This window comes from Podarcis muralis, chromosome 3 (genome assembly GCF_964188315.1).
Source record: "Podarcis muralis chromosome 3, rPodMur119.hap1.1, whole genome shotgun sequence".
NCBI lineage: Eukaryota > Metazoa > Chordata > Lepidosauria > Squamata > Lacertidae > Podarcis > Podarcis muralis.
The window spans coordinates 893,530-916,239 of NC_135657.1; the positions used below are offsets into that span (position 1 = coordinate 893,530).

General features: G+C 52.5%; 1 protein-coding gene across 5 annotated transcripts in view; it reads left to right on the top strand.

Moving 5' to 3' along the window:
• LOC114595005 (cGMP-dependent protein kinase 1-like) overlaps window positions 1-18,390 on the top strand; it is a 52,450-nt gene extending 34,060 nt beyond the window's left edge. For all 5 annotated transcript variants that reach the window (XM_077926689.1, XM_077926687.1, XM_077926688.1 and 2 more), the window contains exons 8-21: window positions 539-616; window positions 1,061-1,149; window positions 2,815-2,880; window positions 3,582-3,620; window positions 5,374-5,418; window positions 6,251-6,380; window positions 9,491-9,633; window positions 10,471-10,560; window positions 13,220-13,361; window positions 14,631-14,794; window positions 16,332-16,448; window positions 16,598-16,660; window positions 17,974-18,049; window positions 18,153-18,390. In XM_077926689.1, the coding sequence (XP_077782815.1) occupies window positions 539-616; window positions 1,061-1,149; window positions 2,815-2,880; window positions 3,582-3,620; window positions 5,374-5,418; window positions 6,251-6,380; window positions 9,491-9,633; window positions 10,471-10,560; window positions 13,220-13,361; window positions 14,631-14,794; window positions 16,332-16,448; window positions 16,598-16,660; window positions 17,974-18,049; window positions 18,153-18,242 (1,332 nt within the window). In that variant the 3' untranslated portion in view covers window positions 18,243-18,390. The remainder of the gene's footprint in view (window positions 1-538; window positions 617-1,060; window positions 1,150-2,814; window positions 2,881-3,581; window positions 3,621-5,373; window positions 5,419-6,250; window positions 6,381-9,490; window positions 9,634-10,470; window positions 10,561-13,219; window positions 13,362-14,630; window positions 14,795-16,331; window positions 16,449-16,597; window positions 16,661-17,973; window positions 18,050-18,152) is intronic.
• The last annotated feature ends 4,320 nt before the right edge of the window (window positions 18,391-22,710 follow it).

A 22,710-nucleotide genomic window follows, 5' to 3' on the forward strand; every position in this document is an offset into this window, starting at 1 on the left:
TAAAAATCCAGAAAAATCTACAACAATACTTTAAAATACAAAAAAGTTAAAACACTTAAAGAACAAAAGTTCACAGCAACAGGAGAACAGGGCCTTTTTTGCAGTGGCTCCCCATTTGTGAAATGCTCTCCCCAGGGAAGCTCGCTTGGCACCTTCATTATACAGGCACCAGGCAAAACTGTTCCTCTTCAACCAGGCCTTGGGCTGATTGACATCCTATATGCTTTTTAAAGTGTGTGGGGGGGCGGGAGTTATTGATTTGTTCTATTTTTGCTCTTTATTTTGATCTTGCATCTGGGTGAGTTTGTCTAAACAAGAATGTCGGGCGCCAAAAGGAGTACAGTGAAGCTGTCTGTTTAGCGTCAAGGGGCAGGGAGTTCCGGAGGTTCTTACGAAGGTGGAATGGGTATTCCGCGGCACCTGTGGCAGCTCCAATGCCGCCGATTGAAGCAGCCAAGTGGGGCTCACAAGTGGGGTGAGGCGACCTTGTGGGTAAACTGGTGCCCAGTTGCAGCATCTTTTTCTCTGCCCCCTCCAGCGCACCTTCGCCCAGGATGAAATGATCATCCAGGAAGGAGACGAGGGGAGGACCTTTTTCTTCATTCTCAGTGGACAGGTGGGTCCCAGTTCGTCCTTGCCCCCTCCCCGCTCCACCCCAGAGTTTTTTTAAGGGAGAATGCCCAGTGTCGCCCCCCACAACTTCACTGACAGCCTTCCACATGTGTGGAGCTGAGGGTGTGCCTCTCAAGAGCCCCAGAACCTCTCCCCCGCCCTCTGCCCCAGCTGGGCTCTTGCATGTGTGCTCTGGCAGGGTCAAGAGTCTCTCTGCATATCGTGGGCTGGACTGGATGACCCTCGGGGGTCCCTTCCAAAGAGCAGCAGGATAGGCAGGCCTCCTGCAGTGACCTCCAGGGCAGTCCCTGGCCAGCCACACCCATGCCAGGGCCACTGACGGGTGGGGAGAGGACCGCCCCCCTCCCTGGCCATGGGGCAGAGGGGATTTGGGGAGGCCAGCCATGCACCTGCCCAGTCTGCTTCATGCCCTCTTTGGGACCCACAGGTGGAGGTGACAAGGAGCGTGGAGGGGAAAGAGGAGCACATCCGAGTCCTGAAGGCCGGGGACCACTTTGGGGAGCTGTCTCTCATCCGGTAAGCCAGTGGTTTCCAACCCGTGTGCCTTCTTGGCACCCTGGGGTGCCTTGAATGATGGTCAGGGGTGCTGCAGGCAACCCTGGTGAAATATCCTCTGGCCTCTGTGGTAGCGTTCCCAAGGCAAGGAAGGATTGGACTCTGGTTACTAAAATACACACGAGGCTTGACCAGCAAGACTCTGGGAGGAGGTGCCAATAATAATCCTGTCCACCCCTTGGCCCAGGTCGTTTTATTCACAAAGAACTTTTTACACAGTGTTCGTAAGAACCAATCAGATGTCCTCTGAGCATTTCAAAACCCCCACTGGGCCAAAGTCAGATCAGAAGAAATTATTTTAACTACAAAGAAACTATTTCCTACTTGAGCATGCATATATGTAGTTCAGAGTAAAGAAAATAGGAAACAAGGAGGAATGCTTTTAGCAAACCCAGAGGTCATAAACAGGAGAGGCAGAATGGCAGTATTTACCATCTCCTTGTGAACTCTCTTCCTAGCCCTTAAGATCTACCTAAAGATTAAACTACCTAAACATCAAAGCTACCTTCTGTCTTGATGACCCAGGATGCCTGGTGAAGTAACTGGCCTGTGTTTTAGAAGGCTTATAGGTGCCTGTCAGGTGCAGAGAAAGCAAATGGCAGAGATGCGGAGGCCTGTGGGATTCGATCAGAAATTATTGTCAATGAATCAAACCCAGTCAAGGCAATGCTTTCATTGCTGACACAATGGCTTGCTCCATATTTCATAATTCCTCATAGCAATCCCCCCTGACCCCCGCACTCTGCCCCTCTTTCCTTCCCTCCCTCCTCTGATGCCCTCTCGCATCTCTGCCTCCACAAGGCTTGCACAGCTGTTTGTTGCAGCAGCCCTGGAAGAAATTCCCCCTTTCTTCCCAGGCCCCTGTGGGGCAGTGTGAGGAGGCACCTCTCTTTGGGGCAGGGGGGTGCACCTCCGAGACTAGGGATGGTAGCTGCGGCTGCCCAGAGGACTCCCAAGGAGAGGGAACACGCCACAAGGGAGGGTGTTTGAAAAAGGGTGAGGGGCTGCCAGCTCTGCAGGCAAGGGATGGCGCAACCCAGGGGTGCCGCAGAAAGAACTTAGTTGGTCAAGGCAGCCATGGACTCAAAAAGGCTGAAAACCTTTGCAGTAAGCGCTCAAGCAGGGGGGTTGGTGGCCCTCTGTTTTGGAGAGGACCCACCTTCCTGGCAGGCAGTTGTCAATAAAGCCACAGGTAAAGGTAAAGAGACCCCTGACCATTAGGTCCAGTCGTGGGCGACTCTGGGGTTGCGGCGCTCATCTCGCTTTATTGGCCGAGGGAGCCGGCGTACAGCTTCCGGGTCATGTGGCCGGCATGACTGAGCCGCTTCTGGTGAACCAGAGCAGAGCACGGAAACGCCGTTTACCTTCCCGCTGGAGCGGTACCTATTTATCTACTTGTACTTTGATGTGCTTTTGAACTGCTAGGTTGGCAGGAGCAGGGACCGAGCAACAGGAGCTCACCCCGTCATTGCGGGGATTCGAACTGCCGACCTTCTGATTGGCAAGTCCTAGGCTCTCTGGTTTAACCCACAGCGCCCCCCCCCAATATCCCTGGCATAGACTTAATTCTTCTGTCTTTTTCTCTCCCTGGGAACGGCCTTCTCTGCTTCTTCTCCTCGCTCGCAGCAACATCCGCCGGACTGCCAGCTGCCGGGCCCAGGAGGAGGTCACCTGCATTGCAATTGCCAAGGAGTAAGCCAGGATCTGGTCGAGCCTGTCTGTGGGGAGGAGGGGAGGGGCCGAGGGGGCTGCTTGGGGTCATCCTCACATTTCAGGAGGGTTCCCCATCCATGTGCCCCAAAGTGGATGGTCTCACGCCCTGGGGATTCCCTAGGGGGTGCTAGGAGGGAAGGGGGCAGCAGGCGGGCGCTGGAGGTTTAAATGAGTACCACGCTTTGCAAAACTGGAATCACGGAATGGAGTTCATCCGTTTTGTCGAGTTAAACTAAGTACTTTTAATTGGGATTTCGATAAATGCGCAATTAATTGTTACTGCTTTGAATTCTGCTGTGCTAGTACCTTCCTTAGTGTGCTGTGCAAACTGCTGTTCTTCTGAATAATGCTTTTTAATAGGGTCGGGGGCAGTGGGGATGAGTTTATGGAGCCCAGGGGACGGGGGCTTGAAAGCGTTGGGAGCCTCTGAGCTTATAGCAGTTCCCCAAATGGCTCAGCTCTCAGCTCTTTGCAAGGATGGGTGTTTGAAACTCATTCAGAAAACTGAAGGTCAAAGGTCTCTGGACTCCCAAATCAGAGTTTGCCTTCAATCCTGACTGCCAGGAAGGAGCTGAGAACCAGCGCCACCTTTGGCCTTCCTGGTCTGCACCTGAGCCCAGGTGGGCCTCCAAGTGGGATCTCAAACTGACATCTCCCCTCTCTCCTGCCTTTTCCCACAGGGACTTTCAGGAACTGAGCCCCATGTGCAGCCAAGAGACGTAAGTATTTGGCTCCCCTTTAAAGGGGCTTCCATGTGGAAGGAGTTGCATTCCTGTCCTCCTTCCTCTCTCCGTATCAAGACCACTCCCCACCCAAATCTGGGGTTCCCTGGCCCTGGGTGTGTAGAAGCTGCAGGCAACCCGTCTTTGGGGTTCAGCAAGACTTTGCGGGAGGAGATTCTAGCCCCCCTTTCTTTCTTTCTTTCTTTCTTTCTTTCTTTCTTTCTTTCTTTTTCTTTATATGCTGAAAATCATGCTGAAAGTGCGAATCAGGAACACAAGCAAACCGTGCAAGAAGCCATTTCTTAATAACACAGCAAAACAACACAATGGCAAATGCAATAGCATACGAAAAAACATGTTTCAATACTAGAAATATACCAAGGTTACATAAGCAACACCCAGCATTCAATAGGCAAAATAGTAAGGGGGCTTGAGAGACGGAAAGAGGGCTGCCAGGATGAGGCTCCCAGTCCCTCTCCTCCAGCGGGCTCTTGGTCTTGCCTGCATGCTCTTCCTTCTCCCCCCCAAAACATATTTTATTGTTTTCACTTATTTATACAAGAAGCAACAATCAATATTCAGCAATCCCATCCACTCCCAGCAGAAGCACCAAATGTCTGTTTGATTGCATTTAATCTCCAAATCGATGTGGTTTTCAAACAAAGGCCTCGTTCCACAAGTTGCCATGTGTCCTCGGAGGCCCATCGCCATGTTCTGTTGTTGTTGCGGAATCTAATACAACTGTGTCAGGTGGATGGGAATGTGGCTTGGGCTGTTGAACTCTCTCAGGTGGTGGATACTGAGTCCCAGGGTTGTGAGGTCTGCATTTAGGGTCTTCCCTTGCAAGGGGGTGTTTGGGGCCTCTGACCCCTTTCCGGCAGCCCCGTCCTTCAGGCAGGACCTGGGATGGGGGTTCCTCCTGCCCTGCGGAATTGGGTGGGCTCTGCCTGCGGGGTCCCATCAAGGTCCTTCCTCTTCCTTGCTTAAACCAAGGATTCACCCGAGGCCCCAATCCAGGATCCTGTCATCCCCTTTGAGCTGTGGTGGCATCCCAGAGCAACTCATTAATATCCCAATTTCTCCTCCAAGGAGCCACGCATGGCTCTCCCCTTCCTCACTTTATCCTCACAACGACCCTGTGAGGGAGGTTAGGCTGAGAGAGGCAGCGACTGGCCCACGTCACCCCCAGCGAGCTTCATGGGGATTTGAACCCTGGTTTCTCCCAGCTTCTGGTCTGGCGCTCTGACCACTACACCACGCTGTCAAGACGAATGGGCTCAGTCCCTTTGGTGAATGTTGCCAAGAGGTAGAGTTGGCTTCAAGTCTCCATCTGAGAACTGCTTAAGTGACCCTCAGCCGGTGGAGCACGAGACTCTTAATCTCAGGGGCGTGGATTTGAGCCCCATTCCTGCATTGCAGGGGGCTGGACTAGATGACCCCCCGAGGTCCCTCCTAATTCTGCAATCCTATGATTCTGTGACCCGATTTCTGCACTTTGCCTGTGTACTCAATTCCCCCCCTTTGGGACAGAGCGGGCTCTTTGGAGCCCTAGAGGAGGACGACTCCCTTGACCCGGGAAGAGGCTGGGGGAAGAGAGTCGCCAATAGTTAGGAAGGGGGGGGTTGGGTTGTGGGGTGGGGGCTTCTTCGGCCCTGGGGGTGTTTGTGGGCGCATGTTTGGGAAGAGCTGGGAGGGATGGGAAGGGACCTTTCACTCTGCTGATTTCGCCTTTTCTTCCCCCTCCCCGCAGGGAAACGGCGGTGCAGGAGGCTCCCCTCTTCTCTGAGCCCAGACGGTCAGTGCTCAAACTCCTGCGGTTTGGGTGGGGGCATTGGGGCTGATGGGGGCCGCTGTGGTGGTCCAGGGAGCCCAGATGTGGAGAAAGAAAGAAGCCCACATTTTGGACTAGATTGACCCCTTGGACCCCTTCCAACTCTACCTGGCAGCAGCCAGGCCCTTTGCCCTCTGTCCAGGTGGGGAGCGCCAGGGCAGCCTTCCCCCTGCCTGGCCACTTTCTCCCTGCGTTCCTGAGCCTGGGCAGGTGCCTCGCCTTGCCTGGCTAGTGACCAGCCCTCTGGGGTTGCCCGTTTTTGAAAGACCCCCTCCACAGCAAGGTGGGATCCCTCGCTGGAGACCCAGGGAAGCGACAGAGCAGCTGTTTTTCATCCTGACCTCCAGCCAAGCTCGGCATCTGTGGGTCAGGCCGGGCGGACAGACACCTTGAAGCCCTGGAGTGGCATTGCTGCCAGCTGGTGTCAGCACTATTGCGCTCGAGGGACCTGGCTCTGTCTGTCTCTGCTCCTGTGTCTCTTCTGATTCTGGGGCGTCACTGCAGGGCTGGCGGCAGATGTGAGGAGGGGCTTGGCAAGGGGTCAGCGAAGGGCCCACAAGCAGGGGCACTGGCAACTGCCCTTCCCAGGGTCTGGGCATCAGGGGCATACCCACAGCCTAAAGAAGGCAGCTGTTCCAGCTAGCCATGGTGGTGGCAACAAGAGCGAGGGACCTCTTCATTTCCCACGCAGAAGAGGGACCTGAATCTTCACCCCCCCCCCCCAGGGAGGGAAAGCCTCCAGCAAGATTTCTCTCTCTCTCTCTCTCTCTCTCTCTCTCTCTCTCTCTCTCTCCAGGGGGTCCTTCCTAGAGGGAGCTCAGAACCCCCTGCAGCTCCAAGACCTCCTCCCTGTTTTCTACGAAGATGGGGATCAGCGAGGGAAGCCAGTCATCTTGGGCACCGGGGGCTTTGGCACCGTGGAGCTGGTAAGGCCTGGGGGAGGAATGCGGGTAAAAGAGTATTGGGAAAGGATCAAGAATGAATTGGAAGAAAAATGTTTAAAAGTACTTTCCTCCAAAAAACCGAGTCTTTTCTGTTGGGTGTCAAATTCCCAGGTGTCAAGAAAGGTTGTTTATGCATGCTACTACTGCAGCCCATGTTTTGTTAGCCCCAAAATGGAGAAGGAGTGAGGCCCCAGCTAAAGAAGAATGGCAACTTAAACTGATGGGATATGCGCTGATGGAAATTCTATTTATACCCCGCCCCCCCCAGCCAAGACTGGGCTCAGGGCAGCTAACAACAAGCTGATTGAAATACAACTTAAAAAACAAGATTAAAATACAACATTAAAACATTAAAATGCAGCCTCATCACAGGAGGAGAAAGGAAAAAAGAAAGAGGGGGAGGGAATCAAATTGGCTCCAAGCCAAAGGCCAGGTGGAACAACTCTGTCTTACAGGCCCTGCGGAAAGAAATCAGATCCTGCAGGGCCCTGGTCTCATAAGACAGAGCGTTCCACCAGGCCGGGGCCAGTGTTGAAAAGGCCCTGGCTCTGGTTGAATAAGAGAACAAGAAGAACATACATTTAGAGAACATTGGAAAACGTTTTTGAATGTATAGGAAATAATTGTGTACAGCTGAAAACGTTGGCAGCATAGAATCATAGAATCCTAGAGTTGGACTAGACCACAAGGGCCATCGAGTCCAACCCCCTGCCAAGCAGGAAACACCATCAGAGCACTCCTGACATATGGTTGTCAAGCCTCTGCTTAAAGACCTCCAAAGACGGAGACTCCACCACACTCCTTGGCAGCAAATTCCACTGTCGAACAGCTCTTACTGTCAGGAAGTTCTTCCTAATGTTTAGGTGGAATCTTCTTTCTTGTAGTTTGGATCCATTGCTCCGTGTCCGCTTCTCTGGAGCAGCAGAAAACAGCCTTTCTCCCTCCTCTATGTGACATCCTTTTATATATTTGAACATGGCTATCATATCACCCCTTAACCTCCTCTTCTCCAGGCTAAACATGCCCAGCTCCCTTAGCCGTTCCTCATAAGGCATCGTTTCCAGGCCTTTGACCATTTTGGTTGCCCTCCTCTGGACACGTTCCAGTTTGTCAGTGTCCTTCTTGAACTGTGGTGCCCAGAACTGGACACAGTACTCCAGGTGAGGTCTGACCAGAGCAGAATACAGTGGCACTATTACTTCCCTTGATCTAGATGCTATACTCCTATTGATGAGGCCCAGAATTGCATTGGCTTTTTTAGCTGCCGCGTCACATTGTTGGCTCATGTCAAGTTTGTGGTCAACCAAGACTCCTAGATCCTTTGTCAGTGGGTTTTATGATATTTGTCAGTGGGTTTTATGATTCCTTGCAGTCGTTCAGTTACATCTTGGATCTTAGCCCCGGGGAGACAGCACACTTCCCGAGACATCTTGTCAGGCTCACAGATCACTGCTTCTGTTCCCCTCAGTAGGGAATCCACTATCACCACTAAGATAAATTCAACAGCGTAAATAAGTTTTGATGGGTGCAATAATGGAATAGTGAACGGTATAGTTTTTGTAAAATATGCAAGGATTTATGATATGTAAAGTGAACCATGGAAGAAAAGAAGGGAAGTCATTGATATCTTAAGGAGGTAAAAGTGAGTAGTCTAAATTGTGAAACAGAATGATATACAAAGGGCTGGGGGAGGAATGGGCTCCCTTGGGAGGTGCTGTCCTTCCTTGGAGGGGTTCCAGCAGAGGTTGGGTGGCCATTTGGCCAGCGGTTCTCCAGCTGTGACTCCTGCTCAGGGTCCTTCCGACTCTACAGATCTTTGGTTCTGCTCTGGACGGATCCTTCCTTTATCCTTCCATCAAATGCCCACCCTGGGCGATGTCACCTCCAGTGCCCTGCTGGGTCTGGCTGTGCCACCACCAGGGTGGGGACAAGAGAAAGAGCCTAAGAAGGGCTTGATGGATCCGGCCAGTGGCCCTTCTGGTCCAGCTTCCTGTTCTCACAGGGGTTGACCAGACGCCTGTCAGCAGGACCTGGGTTCAAGAGCAGCCCTGCCCTCCTGAGGTTTCCAGCAACTGGGATTCAGAAGCATGGCTGCCTCCTGGCTACCGGCCATCGACAGTCCTCTCTTCCTCTATGAATTTATCCCATCCTCCTCCAACGCCATCCATGCTGCTGGTCCTCCCTGCCTCCTGCAGCGGGGAGTTCCATAGTTTGCCATGTGAAGAAGGACTTCCTTTCATCTATCTTGAATCTTCCAACAAGGCTTGAAGAATCCTAGAATTTTTTGATAATTTATTACGGTCGGAGACCAGCTTATAAAACACACTCGGGGGGTACAATCCCAGAAGGAAAACAAGCATTTAAAACAATGTACAACAATAAATTTAAAATTTATAAATGCGATAAGCATATAGACACTTAAAACTTTAACATACGCTACCACAGAGAGATGACCCAGAGTCACCCATGGAAATCGAGTTTCAGGATTTTCTTAATGAACTACTGTATTTTTTGCTCTATAAGACTCACTTTTTCCCTCCTAAAAAGTAAGGGGAAATGTGTGTGCGTCTTATGGAGCGAGTGCAGGCTGCGCAGCTATCCCAGAAGCCAGAACTGCAAGAGGGATTGCTGCTTTCCCTGCGCAGTGATCCCTCTTGCTGTTCTGGCTTCTGAGATTCAGAATATTTTTTTTCTTGTTTTCCTCCTCCAAAAACTAGGTGCGTCTTGTGGTCTGGTGCGTCTTATAGAGCGAAGAATACGGTAGTTCGGGTTGGGGGCTGGTCTGTGCCTACACAGAATCTGGCGACCATCCGGGTCGTCTTATGATCTTTGCCTAACAGGAAAAGGTCATTTTTTTGCTTTTCCGGGAGGTCAGTGAGCCTCGCCAGCAGGGGATCAATGGGATCCTAGAATTGTAAAGTTCTAGATGACCCCACGAGGGCAATGCAGTCCAATGCAGGAATCCTTTCCCTATGTGAGGCTTGAACCCTGAATTTAAGAGTCTCGCGCTCTGCCGACGGAGCTTTCTCGGCCTGCGCTGTGCCAGCGGCCCCCCACTTCTCCCCTCTCTCCCCTCCCTGCCCACCTCGCAGGTCCGTCGCGTGGAGGAGGGCCAGGAGCTCTTCTTCGCCCTCAAGCGCCTGCGGAAGGACCACGTGGTGCAGAAGCGGCAGCAGGAGCACGTCCTCATGGAGAAGAAGGTCCTCCGGCAGAGCCGCTGCCCCTTCATCGTCAGGTGATGGTGCCTTCCTCTTCCCACTCCCCGTCTCCAGCGGGGGGCAAGGGGGTCTGGGGCCCGGAGTCCACAGAGGGGGACCTCAGACGATCCCTGCAGCGGCAGCCTAGCCTCCTGTTCTCGCAGTGGCCAAATACCCCTAAGGACCTTGGACTCAGGTAGACTGTCCCTGGAGCTGGAGGTTCCACAGGAACACAGGAAGGGCCTGGCTGCTGGATCAGGCCCAAGGAGGTCCTCCCATCAATAACTGTACGACTATTAGGAGGCAGCCCTGTCTAGGGAAGCTTTTGCTGCTGGGTCTTTTATTGTGTTTTATATCTGCCGGTTCCTGGGGCAGCACTGGAATTTTCACAGCTGACTCCTCAACCCTTTATTACTGTGCTTTGCTTTCTTCAAGTTGGGCTTTGTTTAAAACTTGCCATTTAGGTTTCCAAACCTTTTTTGTAAATTCAGTATTTGTACTTTTGAGTCATCAGTCCGTTATTGCTGCGTTTGCTTCACCTCGGTCGAGCTAGGATTATAATACTTCAGAATTTTGGGGGGTTCTACCCTTTTTTTGAATTTTGTTCATTTAAAGTTTATGATTTTTCTCTTTCCTTCTGAGGAAACTGAATAGTTCAGTGAAACGAGGTTTGTAGCCGGCATCCCGTTAAGGCTTTGTTCAATTCTAATTTTTTCCTTAAGCTTTTTGATTTTTCTTATTATTTAGTTTATTTCCACAAGATAATATTTCTAGTTGATTACTTCTCGTTTCAGGGATTTTCATGGTATTTCATTTGTTTTGTGCAATTTCTCAGACCCGTGACTCTCTTTTTTCTATCGGTCTGTCCCCTGCAGGCTTTTTGCCACCTTCCGGGACAGTCGCCACGTCTACCTGCTGCTGGAGTTCTGCCAGGGGGGCGAGTTGTGGGCCAAGCTGCGCGAGGCGTAAGTGGGGGTAGAGGGAGGGGTGGGGATGTGGGGCAGGCTATGCCAACGGGCGGGTGGGGGCCATAGCTGTCAAGCGTCCCTTATTTGGCGGGAAAGTCCCTTATCCCAGCGCTGTGTCCCGCTGCTGTCCCTTAAATTTCCCGGGTTTCAAAGGAAGCAGCTCCTCTCCCTCCCTCCTTGCCGGCCAGGGAGGAGGGAGGCTCCAACTGTGTTGCTTGGCTGCGTTGCTCACCCAATAAGGAGTCTAAGAACGACTGGGGGGTGGAGCTTGCCTGCCTTGTGCTGATCAAATCGGCCGCCTTGCCTGGGGACTCGCCTTTGCTCAGCGCTTCCCAGCGGAGAGGTGACGGTGGTTTTCCTTGCTGCATCCCCTTTGCCGGGTTGCTGCGCTGTGGGAACCACCCCTTGAGGCTTCGTTTGGCTGCTGGCTGGGCTTTCTGCCTTTGGCTCCGAGGGGCTCAGAAGTCGAAGATACCTGTGCCCCTTGGAAAATCCCTTATTTTGTCTGCTGATCCCTTATTTTCGAGGCTGCTGGTCCCTTATTTTCAAATCTGTAAGTTGACAGCTATGCTGCTTGGGGCAAATCATAGAATGGAACCATAGAAGGGCAGAGGGGACCCTGGGCAGTAGCTCCACCTCCTGGCCACTAGAAGCCCCGCCCCCAGGGGAGAAGGCCACGCCCCCAAGCCCAAGCTGTCCCCATTGGCAGGAGGGGCCCTGGGGGTGTATTATATTGCTGGATTTAACCCTGGGAGTTTCTTGCTGGGGTTTGGGGAGGAGAGCAAAAGCATCCTTGCAGGGAGTCCTGGTGGCCCCAATAATGGAGCTAACGGTTATTAACCTCTCCTGATTGTGGGAATGTTCAGGGAGGCAGGAGAGGATATATTCTTTATGAATATCCTTCCTAATTTGTGCTAGCAAGTTCCTTTACTGAGCAGAGTTTATATCCCCCTTTTTACATGCACAGCAGATAGCTGGTTGCAGGCTCGTGTGAGCCTCTCACTATTATACAGTCTGTCTCAGATTGAATTGTATGTTCCTGGTAAGTTCCCTTGAATCCCTCTTAAAAGAATAAAGATGCCACAATCTTATTCATAAGCAATGAAAAGATAGTTTACTCACGATCAGGCAGAGCACAGTGTGATCCCTGAAGGCAGCCTTTAGGCTTAAAGTTACAAACGTATAAAAACAGATTTACCCCGTAAGGGAGATGACTTGAGGGACTGCTTGGCTGGCAGCCAGCAGTTCATCCGACGAAAGGAAGATGGAAAAGAAGGAAAAGAGGGAGAGTGCTGTGTGCCTTGTCCTTTGTAACCTGGACAGGTTAGGTCACGCCCACCTTCTATCATAATAATAATAATAATTATAATAATTATAATTTATTATTTATACCCTGCTCATCTGGCTGGGCTTCCCCAGCCACTCTGGGCGGCTTCCAACAAAGTATTAAAATACAATCGTCTGTTAAACGGATATAAAAGGATGTCATATAGAGGAGGGAGAAAGGTTGTTTTCTGCTGCTCCAGAGAAGTAGACACGGAGCAATGGATCCAAACTACAAGAAAGAAGATTCCACCTAAACATTAGGAAGAACTTCCTGACAGTAAGAGCTGTTTGACAGTGGAATTTGCTGCCAAGGAGTGTGGTGGAGTCTCCTTCTTTGGAGGTCTTTAAGCAGAGGCTTGACAACCATATGTCAGGAGTGCTCTGATGGTGTTTCCTGCTTGGCAGGGGGTTGGACTCGATGGCCCTTGTGGTCTCTTCCAACTCTATGATTCTAAACATTAAAAGCTTCCCTAAAGAGGACTGCCTTCAGATGTCTTCTAAAAGTCTTGTAGTTGTTCTTCTCTTTGACATCTGGTGGGAGGGCGTTCCACAGGGCGGGCGCCACTACCGAGAAGGCCCTCTGCCTGGTTCCCTGTAGCTTAGCTTCTCGCAATGAGGGAACCGCCAGAAGGCCCTCGGCACTGGACCTCAGTGTCCGGGCAGAACGATGGGGGTGGAGAAGCTCCTTCAGATATACTGGACCAAGGCCATTTAGGGCTTTCAAGGTCAGCACCAACATGCAAAGGAAGGATGCTCCAGCCAGGAGGAACAGGAAGTTTCGACTGGCTGGACCAAACATTCCCTTGCATGTCTTCTCTAGCATTATACAGAATGTTGTACTTGGCTGCTCCCAGTGGATTACATCCCACACTGATCATGCCTGATCCTAAGAACCGACCTTTCACCATTGGAGACCCTTTGCATTTCCGGGGGTTGGCGTAGATGACCTTTGGGTACCTCCCATCTCTCCAATTCTACGAGACTCTGAGTCCCTCCAGTTCAGTATCTGCAGCAGCTTCACTCAGAGAACCTTTCCCAGCCCTGCCTGCAGCTGCTGGAGACCTTCTGCATGCTAAAGCAGCTGTCCTGTCGCTGGCCTATTCAGCTAAAGGCAAAGCAAGATTCTAGACCTCCTTGTTCTGAATTAAAGGGTTGATTTTAGCAGGAACAAGAAAGCTGGTACTTGGTACTTCCACCAAGCTCAGTATTGCCTACACGGACTGGCAGCAATGGCCTTCCTGGGACCCCAGCCCTGTCCAGGGCCTCTGGGGGCGGTGCCTGAGGCCATCTGCATGCCAAGCAGCTGTCCTGCCTCCTCTCGCCCCTCCAGCCGCTGCTTCTCGGAGCCGGTGGCTGTCTTCTGCTCCGCCTGCGTGGTCGAGGCCCTGGACTACCTGCATGCCCAGGGGGTCGTGTATCGCGACCTGAAGCCAGAGAACCTGATGCTGGACGCCAAGGGCTACGTCAAGCTGGTAACGGGGGGGGGCAGGGGAGGGGGGCACAGAGGGGTTTCTGGACAGGTGGGCACCTCAGAACAAGCCCCCCTGACCTCTGAGGGTGGAGGGATGGGCCATTGGCGATGGCAAAGGGGAGCACACTCTGCATGTGCTCAGAGGGGCTTTTCGTCAGGCAAACGTTCCATGTGAAAAAATGGAAGAAAATGCCCTCTAGATCAGTGACTCCCAAACTTTTTCGGGCCTCCACCCACTTGGCTCCAGTGCCCCCTGCATTAGTTGAGATTCCTGTATTGCAAGGGGCTGGGCTAGATGAACCTTGGGGGTCCCTTTCAACTCTGTTTCAGAATAGTGGGTTTGCATGACCCATTAAGGAAAATAAGAGCACAGCGAAATTCAAAACAGTAACCATGAATCCCACCTTTATTCAAAAACCCAATTAAAACCATTTAGTTTAACTGATCATCTTGATCCAGCGATACCAGCTTTTCCAATGCCTGATAGTCATTTACACCTGCCAATTCCTGATAGTCATTTACACCTGCCGCAGCCCCCCGCCCCCTTTTCGGTCCCCACAGGTAACGCCACCACTCTCCACAGGGCAGAGCACCCACTTGGGAAGTGCGGCATTGATGCCAGCAGGGAGAAAGGGCAGGGGCAGAGGTGCCCAACTTGCTTGGCAATGAAAGGCTGGTTGCATTAGCCACGGTTAACGGTCGCTGTGTCCTCCTTACCTGTGGGAACCGATGAGGTCAAATGTGGCACCTCCATTCATGTATGCAAATCTGACCTCACAGCTTGCCATTCCCCCCCCCCTACACCTGTGCGTGGACACACCTGTCGGTTGAGGATAAACCCTTCCTGCGTCTGGCCGAGTGGGCAGCTTCAGCTCCAATAAAATTGGTTTTGACATTACCCAGTAACAGTGCATCCCTCTGCACATTTATTTGGAAAGAAGTCCAACCGTCTTCAAGTAAGAGATCCGGGCAGTGACGGGGTGTGGGTCAGCATCACTCTCTCTCTCTGCATTATTGGGGTCCCATTGTGGCCCCTCGTCGGCCACTGAGAGAAAGGAGCATTGGCGTGATCCATCAGGACAACTACTTCGACAGCAGAACCTCCTTACGCAGGTGCAGTCTACCTCTGAATACCAGACAGTGGGGGACACAAAGGGAGAGTGATTGCGGGTTTCCCATTGGGGCATCTGGTCAGCAACTGTGAAAACAGGATGCTGGACTCCTGGGCCTGATCCAGACGCTTGCTTCTTAACCCCCTGTTTCTCTGCAGGTGGACTTTGGCTTTGCCAAGGCACTGAGGAGGGGGGAGAAGACCTACTCCTTCTGCGGGACCCCCGAGTACCTGGCTCCCGAGATCCTCCGCCACGAAGGCCACGACTTTGCCGTGGACTTTTGGACCCTGGGCGTCCTCATCTTTGAGATGCTTGTCGGGCGGTGAGACATGGACCCCCCCAGATGCACAAGATTATGGGGGCCCCTTGTGCTGTGTTCTCCTCACTTCCAGCAGCAGCTGTGGGGTGGGGCGGTGGGGAGAAAACACAGGAAGGACAAAGCAATGGGTGCACCCTAAAGTTTGGGGGTGCCAGAGCTGCCAGCTGGAGCCCAGCAGAGGAAGGAGCTACAGTGCTGCAAGGGGGGGCACCCCAGATTGCCTCAAGGAAGGCCACAGCACCCTCTCGCTCAGCTCCTTCTAGTCGGTGCAGAGGGATCTCTTGTGATTTGGGGGAGGGATGGGAGCCAGCTGCGAGGAAGGGGAAACCTTGGGGAGTCAGGGAGTGGCTTTGGGGAGCACAGAGGCGCTCAGCATCACCTCCTGGCTTTTTGGTGCATCAACATATTCAGGGCTGACCCCCCCCCCCATGGGGCAGGCTGCAGCAGCCACTGCAGGTGGGGAACCCCAAGAGGCAACAACCCCAAGGGCAGCCCCACTGCGAGAACGGCTCCTGGCGAGAGGCTGCAGAAGTCTTGCTCCGTAGGATCTTGCCAAAACCTCACAAGATCTCCTTGAAATCTTGTGAGATCTCGCTAGAACCCACCCGCTTCAGTTTTGACCAGGGGTCAGCAAACGTTTTCAGCAGGGGGCCGGTCCACTGTCCCTCAGACCTTGTGGGGGGGCGGACTATCTTTTTTTGGGGGAAATAATGAACGAATTCCTATGGCCCACAAATAACAGGACACATTTTATTATGTAAAAACATGCTGATTCCCGGACTGTCCGTGGGCCGGATTGAGAAGGTGATTGGGCCGGATCCAGCCCCCAGGCCTTAGTTTGCCTACCCATGGGCTGGACCAAAACAGTGAAATGGGGCAGGCCAGCCCTGTACATACACAGATAGGTAACCTAGATAGGAAGAAATGTGAAAACGGGGATTTGGAGAATCTCCTTATGAGAACTGTATTAACGATGAGCTGAGAAAGTTTGCAAAGGACAAACTCTTGGCCTTGAGCTAGAGAGAAACGAGACACGCTGTTCTTCTCTCAGAACCAGGCACCCAGCTCTGGTCAGGCAGGCTTCCTCCTCTGGGACTTAATTTCTCTGCATGTGTGAAGCGCAGAGAAGGTGAGAGAATGCCTGCCTCACTGTGACTCGTAGACCCCTGGACAGGGTGGAGAAAGGGGGGGAGGTGGGGGGCGGGTCGCCCCGGGTGTCACCCCTGAGGGGGTGACAGAATGCCAGGCTGTGAGAGACACAGTGGTTGTGGCGCTTGCAGGCTCCGCACTCCCCAAATGGTTGGCCCACTGCCTCCCCCTCAGCTGTAGGGCAGCTGAGGGGGAGGGGGCAGGCAGACTCCTCGGAGGCCCCACGGAGCGTCCTGCACCTGCGTGCTCCGCCGCTGTCCCTGAACTCTGCTTTTAGGGGTTCCCAGAAGCCGCTGCTCCTCTGCCCAAGTAAAAGCCCCCTTAGACGTTGCAACGGTGTCGTTGATAGAAGAAAATTCACGCCATCTTCCCCTGTCTCCCCCACCCCAAGGCCCCCCTTCCACAGCGCCGAGCCTCAGAAGATCTACAGCAAGATCATGGACGGCATCTTCTCCTTCCCGGTGTTTGTGAGCGAGTCTGCCTGCTCCCTCGTGGCCAAGCTGTGCAGGTGTGTCTCCCCACCAGCTTCAGGGGGGGGCCTTTGCGGTGCTCAGGCTCCCCTCTTATCGCATGGAAAGTGCATGCAGCATGTGCAAAGGAATGAAGCTGAACCTCCTCTTCTTCTCTCTCCCCCCCCCCCCCCGGTCTTTATGGCAGGCGCCGGCCAGGGCAGCGCCTGGGCAATACCAGCAGCGGCATCCGTGGCATCCGTAAGCACAGGTGAGTCCACAGGGCAGAAGCTGCAGTGCCTGTCTCCGCCAGCAGGAGGCGCAGGAGAGGCCAAGGGTTTCTCTTCCCACCTTTGGCCTTCCTGCACCTGGCACCTTCCAGCTGTTTTGAACTACAACTCCCATCAGCCCCAGCCAGCCCCAGGGCGAGGACATAGGAAGCTGTGGTTATTGATCTGGCACATTTGGAAGCCATAGGATGACTCAAAACTGACCGTTCTTGAAATAAAAATTGTCCGGGTGAAAAATATGGTTCAAAAGCTTGACTAACAGAACTCGCAGCAAAACAAACTTAAATTGATAATGTTACATCCGGATAGTTGCATAATATTGTGTGCTGATCCTAGCACAGATAGAACATCTTAGAAATATGAAATATCTTCCTCCAGAGCTGAAATCAAAGCTCCGCCTCTCCAAACCCAGTCTGCATTAGCCAGAGGCTGTGTCCCTAAACAGAGAGGATCCTTAGCTGCTTTCAGAACGAAGACTAACACACCCAAAAGGGAGACTTGTAACTGAATACTTCATGTGACCTAAGTTAAACACCTCCTGAGAGCTAGCAGAGACACATTGTCACCTGATGATTAACTTGTTAGACACTCTGAGAGGTTTAGTTCAGGTCCATGGAACTTTCCATACCATGCTATGCTTTTAGCAGTACAGTGGTACCTTGCTTCTCAAACTTAATCCATTCCAGGAGTCCGTTCGACTCCCGAAACCATTCAAAAACCAAGACGCGGCTTCCGATTGGCTGTAGGAACTTGCTGCACTCAATCGGAAGCCAAGTCAGATGTTTGGCTTCCGAAAAAGTTCACAAACCGGAACACTCACTTTTGCGGCGTTCGGGGGTCGATTTGTTCGGGAGGCAAGCCGTTTGACTACCAAGGTACCACTGTAAACATACAGAGTTATTTTTCCATTTCAATGAACAATTAATCAATTACAGTCATACCTCGGTTTACAGATGCTTCAGGTTGAGTTTTTTTGGGTTACGGACCTGCCAAAACCTGGACGTACTGGAAGGGGATACTTCCGGGTTTTGGCAGACGTGCATGCGCAGAAGCGCTAAATCGTGCTTTGTGCATGCGCAGCTGTGCCGAATTGCAACCTGCGCCACTGTGGGTTGCGAACGCTGTGGGTTGCGAATGTGCACCCCGTACGGATCATGTTCGCGACCCGAGCGTCCACTGTATACTTAACAGACCATTGGTCCAGTTTTGACTATGTGTTGGGTGATGAAGGATTTTCATTGCTCTGTCCTGAATCTTCCACTCGGCTGACCCTTGCCTTGCCTTCCCTCCGCAGGTGGTTCAGCTCCCTCTCCTGGAAAAAGCTGGCGCTGCGACAGATCGAGGCCCCCACCACCGTTCTGCTCAAGCAGGTATTGGGTGGGAGCGAGGGGCTCATTTGGGGCAGCAAGGACTCCCCTCCGGCTTCCGTCCACCCTCACGACTGCCTCCTTCCCCCTCCTCCTCCTCCTCCAGGGCTCCCCCTACGTCAACTTCAAGCGCTTCTCGGTCTCCCGGCAGCAGCAGCCCGAAGAGGAGTTTTCTGGCTGGGACGAAGACTTCTAAGCTCCTAGAACCGCCGAGGGGGGAGGGCAGGAAGACCCTTCCTCTGACCCCACAGACTGGAGCCGCAGCTGAGAGGGAGCCCCCGCAGCCTCTCTCTCCCCTCGAAATGCTTTTCAGCAGGGCCCCCCCAGCCTGGATGTCCTCAGCCCCCTGCCCCCAGTGCTTGGCCAAGGCTCTCGTGTGCCCCTTCCTCTCCCCCCACAACTGCCTTGTCTGGGAGCTGATGGCTGCAGTGGGCAGAGTCACTGTGAAAGGGGGAAACCTCCAATCTGCCTTGTCTCGTCCTGCTCAGTGTGGAAAATAAAATTAGTTCAGGGAACAGTCTGGCCCCTGCCTCCTCCTCTGCGATTTGGGCATGCGGGGGGGCGGCTGCTGCTGGTCCGTATTCTGTCTCCCCCAGCTCTCCAGGTGCGACGACATTTGGAATACACTGTGTGCCGTTCTGGTCACCTCACCTCAGACAGGAGCATAGCTGTCAAGTGTCCCTTACTTGGCGGGACAGTCCTGCTGCTGTCCCTTGTTGATGAGGGTTCATTTGGCTGCTGGCTGGGCTTTCTGCCTTTGGCTCAGAGGGGCTCAGAAGTTGAACATACCTGTGCCCGGAAAATCCCTTATTTTGGCTGCTGATCCCTTATTTTCAAGGCTGCTGGTCCCTTATTTTCAAATCTGTAAGTTGACAGCTATGAACAGGAGATTGTAGATTTGGAAAAGGTTCAAAGTGACTGAGGGGACAGAGCAAAAGCTGCAGCGTTGGGGACATTTTGGTTTAGAGAAAAGGCCAGGAAGAGGCGACTTGATATAAAATTAGGCCTGGCTTGGAGAAAGTGGCTGCAGAAATGTTTTTTCTTCCACTCTCATAATGCTGGAACTTGGATATTGAGTGAAGCTGAAGGCGGGGAGATTCAGGAGAGATATAAGGAAGCCCTTCGTCACACAGCAGAGTTAAACTGGGGAACTCCCTGCCACAGGAGGCAGTGATGGCCACCAAGCTGGATGGTTTTAAAAGAGAATGAGACCAATTCAAGGCCCTCCACAGTCAGAGTCAGCAAGAGAGAGATCCTGTGTTTTAACCCTGCTTGCTGGTTTCCCACAAAGGGCACCTGGCTGGCACTGGGAGAAGAGGGTGCCAGACTAGATGAGCCGCTGGCCTGATCCAGCTAAAGGCTCTTCTTATGTTCTTGCATTCTCCACCTAAGGCAGGATCGAGGGGCCTTCCAGATGTTGCTGGACTCCCAACTCCCAGAAGTCTCTGCAGCCAGCAGGCCAGTGATTAGGACTGATGGGAACTGGAGCCCAGCAATACCACAGGGGCACCAGCAGGCCCCTCCCCCAAGTGTGTCTCTCCCCACCACCACCCCAGATTTACAGAAACTGTCCCGGTTTCAGGTTTGATCCCAGATTGTCCCATTTTTCCTTTGTTGTTGTTGTTTAGTCATTTAGTCATGTCCGACTCTTCGTGACCCCCTGGACCAGAGCACGCCAGGCCCTCCTGTCTTCCACTGCCTCCCACAGTTTGGTCAAACTCATGCTGGTAGCTTCAAGAACACTGTCCCACCATCTCGTCCTCTGTCGCCCCCTTCTCCTTGTGCCCTCCATCTTTCCCAGCATCAGTGTCTTCTCCAGGGAGTCTTCTCTTCTCATGAGGTGGCCAAAGTCTTGAAGCCTCAGCTTCAGGATCTGTCCTTCCAGTGATCACTCAGGGCTGATTTCCTTCAGAATGGAGAGGTGTGATCTTCTTGGAGTCCATGGGACTCTCAAGAGTCTCCTCCAGCACCAGAATTCAAAAGCACCCATTCTTCTCCGATCAGCCTTCTTTATGGTCCAGCTCTCACTTCCATTCATCACTACTGGGAAAACCAGAGCTTTAAATATACGGACCTTTGTTGGCAAGGTGATGTCTCTGTCCCCTCCCCCCCCCTTAGGATATCCCTATTTTCATGGGAGAAATGTTGGACGGTGTGGAAGAAGACATCCCCAGGGCTTTTTTTCCCAGCTGGAGCTCACAGGAGCTCTGTTGCGGCACCTCCCTTTAAGGGGTCTGCAACCTTTTTCAGCAGGGGGGCAGTCCACCGTCCCTCAGACCTTGTGGGGCGCCGGACTATATGGGGGGGGGGAGGAAATGAACACATTCCTATGCCCCACAAATAACCCAAAGATGCATTTTAAATAAAAGGACACATTCTACTCATGTAAAAACACGCTGATTCCCAGACCGCCTGTGGGCCGGATTTAGAATCATAGAATCATAGAGTTGGAAGAGACCCCAAGGGCCATCGAGTCCAACCCCCTGCCAAGCAGGAAACACCATCAGAGCACTCCTGACATATGGTTGTCAAGCCTCTGCTTAAAGACCTCCAAAGAAGGAGACTCCACCACACTCCTTGGCAGCAAATTCCACTGTCGAACAGCTCTTACTGTCAGGAAGTTCTTCCTAATGTTTAGGTGGAATCTTCTTTCTTGTAGTTTGGATCCATTGCTCCGTGTCCGCTTCTCTGGAGCAGCAGAAAACAACCTTTCTCCCTCCTCTATGTGACATCCTTTTCTATATTTGAACATGGCTATCATATCACCCCTTAACCTCCTCTTCTCCAGGCTAAACATGCCCAGCAGCTCCCTTAGCCGTTCCTCATAAGGCATCGTTTCCAGGCCTTTGACCATTTTGGTTGCCCTCCTCTGGACACGTTCCAGTATGTCAGTGTCCTTCTTGAACTGTGGTGCCCAGAACTGGACACAGTACTCCAGGTGAGGTCTGACCAGAGCAGAATACATTTAGAAGATTTAGAAGGCGATCGGGCCGCATCTGGCCCCCGGGCCTTAGTTTGCCTACCCATGCTCTAAGAGAATGAGGGAGGCCTTCATAGCGAGTCCCAGCACCTCTTTTGCTAGAGGAATAGAATCAGAGAAATGTTGGAGGCTACACACCAGGTCCCCCAACTTAGTCTCTGCGGTGGCTTCAGGTTCCATCTGGTCATAAGCAGTGCTTTTTTCCTAGTAAAAAATGCTTAGGGTACTCCCCTTTTGACTCAAGGAAATCACCATTTTATAGTTCAAACCGGGAAAAAGAAATACAGTAAATGGACAAAAGTACAAAATTCACAAAATGTTTAGGGGTGTGCATATTCGTGCTCCCCCACCCCGAAAAGAGCACTGGTCATAAGAGACCATTTCTTCTTCTTTGGAAGCTGCCCAGAGTGGCTGGGGAAACCCAGCCAGGTGGGCGAGATACAAATAACAGATTATTGATATTATTCTCTCTTTCTCGGGAGTAAGTAGCCCTGATCCTCTTACAAGAACCATTTAAAGAATATAAATAAATAACATAACTTATGCTCCACACAACGGGTTGCGGGGGGGGGGGAGCTTTTAGTCTAGTTCTTCCTTTTTCTTTTTAAGAGGGCCTCTGTCACCTGAAGAAAAATAGATGAAGTAAGACAGTGGTTTTGAAAAGCGCCCAATGGCTCGATCTGAAAGGGCTACATTGCTGCGTTTTAGCGAACAAGTGCCCAAGATTCACCCCTCCAGGACAGGCGGGGAAGGGCATAGCTGTCAACGTTTCCCTTTTTTAAAGGGAAATTCCCTTATTCCGAATAGGATTCCTCGCAAGAAAAGGGAAAAGTTGACAGCTGTGGAGGGGGGGCACCATCTGAGGAGCCCCCCAAGCTAGGCTGCTGGGGATGGGTGGGTCGGTGCCGCGTTGCGTGCCATCCAGGGCGCACTAATCCGTCTCCGTGCCAAGCCGGCGGCCACTCCTGCCTCCGTTCCGGTTGCGTTCGCGGCTGCTTGGAGAACCACGACTTCAAACACAGCTTGAAAGCAAAGCACTTCAATCAATTTTTTTTTTAAAACCCCCGAGAAGAATAGCTTTTGCGGAGCTGAAATTGCCTCGGGGAACAAACAATGCATGTTCCACCTGCTCTGAAAGAGAGACGACAAGGGCTTCAGCGCCTCTGAAAAGATTGAGCATCTTAGTCACTCCTGGTTTCCAAGGTAAACTGTGAATCGTGTCGACGGGGCGGGGGGGGGGAGCGGGGAGGCGCCTCCTGACGCCTGACAGGGAAGCCTGGCTGCAGCGCCCCAGCCCCCTCCTTGCAGGCAAACCCCCCAAGTGCCTCCCCCTAGAACTGAGTTTCCAGCTCCCGGTGGAAGGAGCTCCGTCCGGTCCTTACATCTCTGCCCCTCTGCCTCTTGCGGACGCAGGACACGCACCAAGGGGGGGGGGTCTATGTCCTGGCTGGGCAGCAAGGCTTTCTCTTCCCTTGCGCCCCCTTCCGTGGGTCGTACCCGGGGACGGCCTGACAGCCACGCGGGCGCAACTCTTGAGGTGCCAAGTGGAAGGGCTGTTGGGAGCAGGGCAGGGAAGGATCTGTCGCGTTTCTGGATAATAATAATAATAATAATAATAATAATAATAATAATAATAATAATTTGAATTCTGGTGCTGGAGGAGACTCTGGAGAGTCCCATGGAC